The sequence below is a fragment of the Octodon degus genome, unplaced genomic scaffold (assembly GCF_000260255.1).
Source record: "Octodon degus isolate 3935 unplaced genomic scaffold, OctDeg1.0 scaffold00083, whole genome shotgun sequence".
In the NCBI taxonomy this organism is placed as follows: domain Eukaryota; kingdom Metazoa; phylum Chordata; class Mammalia; order Rodentia; family Octodontidae; genus Octodon; species Octodon degus.
In genome coordinates this window covers 9,357,957-9,369,032 of record NW_004524659.1, presented here as the reverse complement: position 1 = coordinate 9,369,032, position 11,076 = coordinate 9,357,957, and the positions used below count along the sequence as shown (strand labels likewise).

The 11,076-nt window shown below is 38.9% G+C and overlaps 1 protein-coding gene across 1 annotated transcript in view; it reads right to left on the bottom strand.

The window, feature by feature from the left end:
* Positions 1 to 1,393: 1,393 nt before the first annotated feature.
* Positions 1,394 to 11,076, bottom strand: part of LOC111818207 (zinc finger protein 14 homolog) — a 117,291-nt gene continuing 107,608 nt past the window's right edge. Inside the window, exons 5-6 of the mRNA XM_023721453.1 lie at positions 1,951 to 2,017; positions 1,394 to 1,699 (exon numbers count right to left, since the gene is read on the bottom strand). Coding sequence (XP_023577221.1) covers positions 1,394 to 1,699; positions 1,951 to 2,017 — 373 coding nt within the window. The remainder of the gene's footprint in view (positions 1,700 to 1,950; positions 2,018 to 11,076) is intronic.

Sequence of the window (11,076 nt, the reverse complement as noted above, 5' to 3'; positions counted from 1 at the left end):
AAAAAAAACCCAAAAAACAAACAAACAAAAAAAACCCCAACACCTGGCTTGATGGTGCAAGCTACTGAAGAGGCAGAAGCAGGAGGACTGCAAGTTCAGGTCAAGCCTGGACAATGCAGTGAGACCTTGTTTAAAAAAGGGAGGGGGGTGCTGGCAAGATAGCCCAGCGGACTAAGCACCTGCTTGGGCAAGTGCAGGAACCTGGTTTCGATCCTTGGCACCACATGGTATGTCGGCCCTGCCCCCAGGCACAATGACCCGCCCACTGAGAGTGGGCATGGTGGCGTACATCTGTGATTCCAGGGCTGGGGAGGCTGAAAACAGGAGGATCACTACAAGTCTGAGCTGTGTAGTGTGATCCTATACCAAATACATTAAAAAAAAAAAAAAGGATTAGGAATATACCTCAATAGTAGAACATCCCTGGCTTTAAGACCAAATAGCGGGCTGGCCAAATAGTTCAGCAGATTAAAGCACCTGCAAGCAGGCACAGGGGTGGGAGTTCAATTCCTGGGCCTGCCAGAACTGCTGTGCCAGCCCTGCCCCCGGGGCACACTGAGACAGCAATTGAGACTGGGTGTGGTGGCAGGCACCTGTAATCCCAGCTCTTGGGAGGCTGTAAACAAGCGGATCACTACGAGTCCAATCTAGTAGTGAGACCCTGAACACCCTGTAGGCCCTTCCCTAAAAAAAAAAAAACAAAAAAAGAGGACCAAATAGTGAAAAATATAAAAAATATAAAAGTATAAGTACATTACATAAAAGTGTTAACATGATGTTAGATGTTCAAACTGTGTCCCTCCAAAAAGATACAGTGAAATCATAACTCCTGGTATCAGTGAATGAAATTTTATGTAGAAATAGGATGATTACAGATGTAATCAAGCTAAGATGAAATCATTAGTGCCCATATAAAAGAAGATACATAGAGGCCAGGGGTGATGGGACACATCTAAAATCGCAGCACTTGGGAGGCTGAGGCAGGATTGTTGCAAATTTGAGACCAGCCTGGGCTACAAAGTGAGCTCAAGGCCAGCCTGAACTGCATAGTGAAACCCTATTTGTTTTGTTTTTTAAAAAGACACAGAAAATGCAATGCAAAGTTGAAGAAGGAGAAGGGAATACTGCTATACATATGAGACAATGAGTGCTGAGGATGACTAGAGTCCTCCAAAGTCAGGGGAAAGGCATAAAAGAGATTATCTCTCAGAGTTCTCATAAGGAACCAACATGCCAACAACTTTGATTTTGGTTTTTTAGACTCCAAAACTGTGAGAAAATAAATTTCTATTGTTTTAAGTTACCAAGTTGAACTTGTATTTCCTGGTTTGTTTTTATTACCTGTTTTTAAAAATATGAAAATTAGTAACAAAAGGGCCTTAGCTTACTTCATTTATCTAATATGAATTCCTTCATGATGAATGATGTCTGAATGACTAGCAAAGGCCTTTCCACAGTCCTGACAGTCATAAGGTTTCTCATCCTTGTGAATTCTCTGATGCCAAGTAAGGTTTGAGCTTTTATTAAAGGCCTTCCCACACTTATTACATTCATATGGTTTTTCATCTGTATGGATTCTCTTATGTTGAATAAGTTCTGAGCTCTGAATAAAGGCCTTTCCACACTCTTTACATTCATAGAATTTCTCACCAGTGTGAATTCTGTGATGATTAGTAAGTGTTGAGGCACTACTGAAAGCCTTCCCACATTCCTTAAATTCCTAAGGTTTTTCACCAGTATACGTTCTATGATGCTGAATAAGCCTTGTGTGTTGAGTAAAAGCTTTTCCACATTCTTTACATTGATAAGGCTTTTCACCAGTATGAATTCTGAGATGTGGAAAAAGTTGTGAACTTTTAGTAAAGACTTTTCCACATACTTTACATTCATATGGCTTCTCACCAATATGAATTCTCTGATGATCATTAAGGTTTGAAAAATATTAAAAGCTTTTCCACATTCTTTACATTCATAGGGCTTCTCACCAGTGTGAATCCTTTGGTGTTGAGAAAATGAACTACATCAGGAGTTACGAACTACACATAAAAGCATTGCCACATTCCTTACACTTATATGGCTTTTCATCAGTATGAATCTTCCAATGTTGAGTAACAAGTGAACCATGACTAAAGGATTTCCCACACTCCTTACATTCATAGTTTTGTTTTTTTTTTTTTACCAGAATGAATTCTGATGTTGAATAAACTCTATGCTCTGATCAAAGGTCTTCCCACATATCTTACATTCACAAGGTTTCTCTTCATTAATAGGTTTTTGATGTGAAGTAAGAAATGTAAGCTGAATAAAAGTGGTCATGTCTTCAGACATAAATATTATGACTGAAATGTCTCTTCTTTATAGATAATATTTTGGTTTCATACACTGATTCCATATCTGAAAGAAAATATTCATTTTTTCCTATTCTAGACAAGTAACATTTTTGAAAAAGAAATGGGAGGATTAAACTTAATGTCTGGGAAAGGACATGCTTATACAGGTCTCAAGTATGGTTAAATAATTTATAAAACTGACAAGAAAAGCACAGACATTAAGGAGAGATAATATAAGCTGAGCAGATGGTTACAGAAGTAGATGAACTCTATGATTGTCAAATTATGGTGTGGGCTAGAATCACTTCAAATATCAAAGAATACACATGGTTTGGAGCCATCTGTATTATACAGCATTCTAAGCATATATACATGTATAGAAACATGCACATACACAGAGCATCATACTCTATGCTTTGAAATTTGTATATAATTGTTAGATTTACATCAAAGGAATACTGAGAAGTAATTGTTGAAATGTATTCATCTTTCTGTGCACAAGTGAACTGTTGGCAAATTCACATTAGGGAAGCAGTTTTTGCAGCAAGTCTTAAAATGCTGAATAAAAACTGAGGAATGGTAGGTAAATCTATGTATAAAGCATGATGTGAATTGGGAATCCCTTGAAAATAACTTTTTTTTGAACTTAATAAGGCTGATTTAAAAAAGAATGACAATGACTGAAAAGGGAAAGTTTGAGACAGAAGAAAGATAGGATGAAATATGTTGAGAAGAGAGGAATGGCATGTCAACAAATATGAAGACCTACTTTTATGTCCTAAGACAACTGCTTAAGCTCTGAGCCTTCTATGCCTCATGTGTTAAAATGAGGATAACTAATGATTATTGCAAAGACAAGGAAAACTATATAAATGATCCAATAATGAAACTCTTAGTATGTATTGTTATGAAAGAATGTAATAGCAAAAATTGGCCTAAGATATTGGGCTGAGAGGATAGCTCAGCAGCTTAAACGCCTGCCTAGAAAGGACAAAGTCCTGAGTTTGATCTCTGGTATAAGTAAATAAATAAAGGATATTAAGCAAATGAAATAGTTTGCAGACATCAAAGTAAAGCCAGATAGTCCATCTCAAGACAAATACATGATCCTTTTCCTATCTCCCTGATGACCTTTGGCCAATTGAGGCGAGTTCATAATAATCTCTTCCAAATGTCCTATTCTAATGTTTGTACTCTGGTCCAGAATCACCTCTTTCTTAGGCAACCACATAATCTAGTGGTTCCCCATTATGCCCCAGCACTCTCTAATTTATTATGCACCTGAAGTGATATTTGGTCTTGTCTGCTGCTACCTTGTTGGGAGTGGCTGAATCTGGAAGCTGGTCATGTTTGTGAGGGCAAGACAAGGCCATAGTGCCTAAAACAGTCAAGCTACTTCAGTCTTAAGAAAAGCATCCTGCCTGGACAATTTCAGTTATGATTCGGTATACAACCTTATGTCTCCTGATACTAATTTTGCAAAGGTATAAATAAAATCCCTATTGTTGTTGTTGGGTCCTTTTCCAATCAGGCAAACAGGCCTCTGTCTGACCTCAGCTATTATCTCTTGTCTTTATTTTCTAAATCCTCCTGCTGTTTTCTCCTGGGGACCACTGGGACACCAACAAGTTCCTACACTGCCTAAAAAATCTAAGCTACTGGGTAATTACCAATAAGATCTTGCTGATATGGATCCTGCCTTTATCTCTAGTCCTGGCTCATATGCCACTTCTACTTGCTCAGAAAGCTCTTTTAAACATACCTAGTTCTCCCTATTCTTCAGGGCCTGTTCTCAGCTTTTCCTTGACTTTGCAGTTTATTATTTTATTTTAAAAAGTAAAAAATATATATTTTATTATTTACTTAATATTTTACTTTGTAAAAAACATTAGTACATTCAATCCCTGGTTCTGCAAAAAAATAAAAAATAAAAAAAGTTAGTACAGAAAAGTACATAATTATGGAGCATAATGAGTTGTATAAAGCAAATCCATCTATGTAACTAGCACTTAAGATAGAAGTAGAACATTCTTGGATTGGGAATGTAGCTCAATGTATTGCATATACTTATCATACTCAAGGCCCTGAGTTTGATGCCCAACACCACATTTGCAAAAGAAATTAGCCTAAACAGAATATCTTCAGCAACTCATAACATCTTCATAATTTGTTAGAATAGTTCCTGAACTTATGGCAGCAGTATTCTGTTCAGGAAGATACTATTTAATTTCTATATGTCTATGAAGTTCTTCTGGTTTCTTTTGCCATTGATTTCCAATTTCATTGCACTATGGTCTGATAATATGTACAGGATAATCTTAATTCCTTTCCACTTAAGTATGTTCTATGAGCTAGTGTGTGGTCTATTTTGGAGAAACTTACGAGTAGCTGAGAAGAATGTGTACTCTTTTGTTGTAGGGCAGAACACTCTGTAGAAAAATGGACTTTTCTCAGTCCATTTGTTCAAAAGTATGCTTTAATTCTAATATTGTTGATTTTTTTGTCTAGTTCTTTTTGTGATAGTGGGGTATTGAGATGCTCCAGTACAACTGTATTAGTGCTTATTTGACTTTTCATGCCCATTAATATTTGTTTTATATAGTTGGGTACACTGGTATTTGATATTTGTTATCTCTTTCTCTTGGATTTTTCCCTTTACAAGGATGTAGTGACCTTCTTCTTCTCTCTTAATCAGTCTTGGCTTGAAATTCAATTTGTCTGCAAATAGAATAGCTACTTGTGCTTTTTTCTGAGTTCCTGTCACATAGAGTATTGTTTTTCATCTTTCTGATTTGTATTATATGAATTTTTTAAATTAAATGTATTTTTTGTATGTAGCATAATGTTCGATCTTTCCTCTTGATCCATTTTGCCAGTCTGTTTTTTGATTGGTGAATTGAGACCATTAACACTGATGGTTATAACTGATATATATTGACCTATCCTTGTCATGTTAATTTTCCTGTTGGCTACCCCTATTTTTTTCCTCCTTCTGTTTGCCTTGCTTGCTACATTGCTTCTGTTGGGGTTCATGGAGTTGTAGTACTTGAAATCTCATTCTACAATGTCCTTCAAAACATTCAGTGCTAGTTTGGTGGTCATCAAATTCCTCAGATGTTCTTTGTCATGGAAGTATCTTATTTCTCCATCAGTTTCTTTTTTCTTTTTTTTTTTTTTCAGAACCGGAGATTGAGCTCAGGCCTTTGCACTTGCCAGGGAAGCGCTTATTCCACTGAGCCATCTCCCTGGCCCCTTTCCATCAGTTTTGAAACATAGTTTTGTGGGGTGCATCAATCTGCGCTGAAGGTTGTTTTCCTTTATAACCTGAAATACTTCAGGCTGTCCTTGTCCTGAGAGTTTGTGCTGATAAGTCAGCTGTGAATCGGAGGGGCTTTGCTTTCTAGATGATTTGCTCCTTTTCCCTAACATCTTTTAAGATTCTGTTCTTATGTTGAATTCCTAGAATCCTGACTATTATATGTCTGGTGGTAGTTTTTATTTATCATGGCTAACTGGAGTTTGATATGTCTGACTAAACTAAATATCACATTCTTTTTCTCTACCAGAGAAGTTTTCTTTGCTATGATATAATATATATAATTTTCTTAGTCATCTACTTGAATCTGCCTTATGGATTGTATTTCTTCCCTGTGCTAAGAAGTCATGGCTTCCATAATTTTCTTAAACTCCTCAATTTTTTGGTCTGTTCTAGAGTCACTAAACATGGTTCCATTGTGGGCACCATGTGTGCAATTATCTGAAGAATTATTTCTGATTTTTTTTGAAAGCCTCATTAAATTACCTTGTAGTTAACCACTTTAGAGAGGCCAGGTGGGTGGCTTGCAAATTGTCCCACCTCTTTCCCCCTGGATTTGCCTTTGGTGAAGTAGATATCTGGGGTTGCATCTTGTTTAAGTGTTTTCCTATTTACTTTTATTTTAGTTTAATTCTTGGGGCGATGGTTATAAATTGCCTATGGTGGCTTGCTTTATTGCTAGTATCCTGAACCCTCTGGAAATGACTAGTCCTCCAAAGTATTTTCCAGGTGTAGCTGGGTTTTGGGTTTTGAGTCTGTTGCAAGACCCAGTCTCTTCATTTTGTTGGAGATGAGAAGTTGCTGCCATCTGGCTCAGCCCTTGGATCTTTGGCACAGTGCCACAATATTTTTCTGTGATCCTCAATCTCAGTCTTGCAATACCAAGAGTGAAAGCTGTTTAGAACAATTACGTTCCAGTTCAAGTTTGAACTAGATTTGTGGTTATAGAACAAAATCTAAAACAAACCAGAAAAGTGTATGTAATATACAAGTTCTTAGTATGTCAATTTTGCCCTCTGGGGTTAAAGTTTATAATATGTTAGGGAGAAAATGGAGAAGTGGAAGAAGAGCAAAAGGTTAGAAGGGTGGAGGAAAAAGGTGGATCATGCTAACTTTGGGAAACTGGTAAAGAAGACTGGAGAGAAAGAAAGAAGGAAGACATAAAAAGATCTACAACCACAAGGAGGTTGGAAACCATGCTTACACTCACATAAAAACAAGATCAAAAAATGAAATAGAAAAAACAAAACCAAACCACCAGCACCACAACAACAAAAGACAGAGGAGAAAGGAAAAAAGTCCACTTCAAGTCTCTGCTATTACTTTGAATAGCATGTGGAGACAGTGCAGATCCATGTTGATTTATCACAGCAAGTGAACAGTAGCTTTTTGGCAGGGGAGCAGGTAATCTCAGAAAGGCTGCACCTTCTGGCTGAGACTGGGCTCATTTGGCCCGCAGCCATCAGCATACCTTTGTGTGCTGAGCCCAGCTGGGAGCCACTAGATGGAACCAGCAGCAACTCTTGAGTTCTGATCTCAGTTGGCCCCTCTCCAAGAGGGCTCCAGTAAGACTTCTTAACAACAGCATCTGGAATGCAGAATAAAGCAGTTGCTTTACTGCTATTACAAACCCAATTAATTGTCTCAGAATTCTATTCATTTACATTACCAATCTACTGTAAAGATTAAAGCAAGAGGATTCTAGATATATGGCAATTATAGAATTATCTCTGATGTAGCTTTTCTTAGGAAGCAACTGGACTACATTCCATCAAAACATGGGAATAGGGCCAGGGAGATGGCTCAGTAGAATAAGTGCTTGCCTGGCAAGCGCAAGGGCCTGAGTTCAATCCCTGGTACTGCAAAAACAAAGAAATAAACCAACAAACCTTGGGAATAAAGTAGAGAAATTAAACAGGAAAACTAACACAAGAATTCTGGACAGAGTCCCAGTATTATATTATGCAAAAGGCACGTCCCAGGGAATATCTGACAACAAACCTAGAGAAAAATATCTAGAATCAAAGGACATAAGACTATAAGGAAGGTGCTCTCCAAGAAAAATTGAGTTAATATGTTCAGCATGTGGAAAATATTATTTAGTGGGAAAACTAATATCCTTTAAAAAGTCAGAGAAAGAAAAACTAGACTACTTAAAAGAGTGCTAAAGTAATGAAGATTGACACAGGGATATGCAAATAAAACAATGGAGTAGAATATGGAGCTCAGGAATATTCCCATGTACATATGGACACTGGACATAACTGCAGACTGGTATGACCAGAATGAAGTTTACAATATATGATACTGAGGAAAAAAAAAAACTCCTGACACATCAATCTGCAGTTACAAGTGAATTTTTTGGTATTACCTGGAATTGAACCCAGGGCATTTCAACTGAGCTAAATCTCCAGCCTCTGCAGAGTCTTGCTAAGTTGCCAAGTTTCCCAGGCTAGGTTCAGACTTACAATTCTCCTGCCTTAGCCTCTCTTTACATAGAGTACTATTTAAATGGAAAAGCAAAACTTCTACCATTTAGCATAAATATTAGTATGACCATTAGGTATATAGAATATTAAGTATGTAAGTTTTAATACCATGAACAACCATCCTTTACTCCAGCGGAGAATTTATAGAGACCTATATTCAAATAAAATATCATTATTAACCAAAAATTCGAAGGAAGTCACACTGCACTTCGGAGACTACTTGTATAGTTCATCTTGCATTCTTTTCTTCTTTTCTGGATGACTCATGTAGAAAAGGTCAGGAATGGGAGGAGAAAAATAGCCACTAGGTTTTTCATAATACTTAAAATGAGAAGTCTTCACTAGTCTCATCCCATTACTTACCCCACAGAGGGAATGGAAATCAAGAGGAAAATAGTAGTCTATCGGAATTCAACCTCTCAGGAGAAAGGCTGAGTTTACTGTTGTCCAGGGGCTAGCATTCACCAAACCTCAGAAATATCCTGGAGACACAGTTCTTAAGTCACAGTTACACAGGTGACAGGAGCCCCATACTAATACACTCAGTGCCATGTATATCTAGACACTATCTAGACACTGTCATATGTCAGTCATATGCTTACAATGTCCCATAAACTGACAATAAAGTCCAAGTGTCCCGACGTATCTCACAGACAGCCCCACAAACTCCCTTTTGGGGGGCGCTGTCCTTTATCAGCTCCCCGTGAGCCTCCAGGATTCTCGCCTAAGGCCTTTCCAGTTTTCGCAAATCTAAACCTGCACACCTGCTAACCCAGGGACCACTCTCTCGCTTCACACGTCTCAGAGTCCCGCCAGGTGGGGCGAAAACGTCAGAATTCCCGCGAGAAGAGCGACAGGGCACTATGCCCTTCGGGAAACGTAGTCCAGAACACGGCTCACGCCTATTCCTCTCAGTAACTCGTCTGGACCCGCCCGCTACGTCTGCGCCAGTAACTCTCCCACGTCCAAATGCAGTTTCAGAACTGTGAGTGGAGACAGCGCCGCGCCCCGGCTGAGCCTCCCTTGTAACCCGGACTCCCCACTCGCTTACGCGTGACCGCCGTAACCATCGTAACCGCAGGAGCCCTCCCACTGGATGCTGAAGTAGGCCGCAGTGCATTCTGGGTCGGATGGAGCCGATTCCGTACCTAATTTGTTACTCCTGAGTTTGTCCAGGACCTCTCTGCTGGACGACTTTACCCGGGCGGCTCGCTGGATGCACAGTTGGGCGTTTCCGGTAGGCGACGCTGAGGAGTCTCCGCAGCTGGAGTTAAAGGAGGGACTGGAGCGGTCCGGTTAGTACCGGCCTCGGGTGGCTGACGGAGGGGAGGGGAGGCTGTCAGGTAGTTCTCAGGGTCTGGAGTAGGGGCCGTGGGGAGCCTCGATCGTGCGAGTGTGCACGTTACTGGTGACTGACGAGAGCTGGAACAAAAAGCTAGTGGAAGTCTGCCTGTGTGTTTATTAAGTTGAGGGTCGTGTGCTGGAGATGGGATGTGTGGTTGTGTGAGGTGTATGAGTCATGGTGATCTTTTTTGTTGTGTGTGGTGAAGGGTGTAGGGAGTGTGAGCATGGCGAGTTGTGTGATTGTGACATTGCCTTACTCGGGTTAGTTTCTCTAGCATTTCACACAGTTGATAAGTACTGTACAAACGTTTTCTAGACCTGGCGTGGTGGCACATGCCTGTGATCCCAGCACTCTGTGAGGCTGATACAAAATTGCATATTCGATACCAAACTGCTCATTATTAAGGAGACCCTATCTGAAAAAAATAATAAAGAAGGGATGTGTATGTTACAGAAGCCCTTGGTTTCAATCTCCAGTACCACCATCACCCAACAACAAAATTCAGTCTTTGTATTTTAGTGATCCTCCCTTTCTATTGGCTCCCCTGTCTTCTCCGCTGCTGCTCTTCCTCTCCACTCCTCCTGGTCATGTTCTGTAGCTTTCCAGTTGTTCTAGATGATATTTTCCGGGTTCATTGTTATCATACTATGCTTTGCTCCTTTAGTTATGTATATTTGCTAGTTTATTTTTAATCTAATGTTTTGTGATGCTGTGGATTAAAGCCAGGACCTTTCACATGAGAAGGTCTCACTGTACCCCCTACACTGATAACTATGCCTAGGAAACCACCCCTAAACTCAGTAGCAGGGGACAGCTGGTATTTATTCTTGTGTTGATGTTTTTTGCAGTTCATTGTGTTCATGCTACATTTGGTTAAATTATAGGATGAGTTCCGATCTGTCCTGCATTTTTTCTTTAAGGGGCTCTGGCCAAAAGAACAGGATCTGGTTACCAGGGCATTTTCTTTTATCATCAAAGCATGTAACAGCTCATGCACACACCCTTAAGACTTCTGCTTCTAAATGTGTTAATACTACATTAGCTAAAAAAAAAAAAAAAAGTCATGCTAAGCTTAGCATTAATTATACCCATAGTTTGGAGAGCAAGGAAAGAGGGCCGAGGTTTCAATCTACAACACTTAAGGATGTTTAGCTTCTTTTGTCTGATAGCACTACTTTTTAGGCTTTGTTACTGTATTTTCAGAAATTTCGTTTTCCTGATACTTCTCTATTTTTATGTTTCAGGTTTTATGTGAGGAGCATATTCCTGAGCTTTTTTACCCTTTTAGCTTACCTGCTAAATAGGTGAGTTTGCTTCAGTTACATTTATCACAGTGGCTGATAAAATTTTTTCAATTTTTATACTGTTTTAATGTGCAGTTTTCACCTTCTTCCTTTTTCTCTTTGCTGTTGAATTTTTTTAAAATAAAAAATAAAGGAGTTTTTATTGAGTTCTTTAAATTCCTACTCCATTTTTTGTCTTATTGGACATTTTAAATCAACTAGTCTTTTTTTTGCCAGAATTTTATTGATAAACAAATAGCAATGAGACAGTTTCAAATCAAATTGGTAGGACAGTTTCAATAATTAACACACT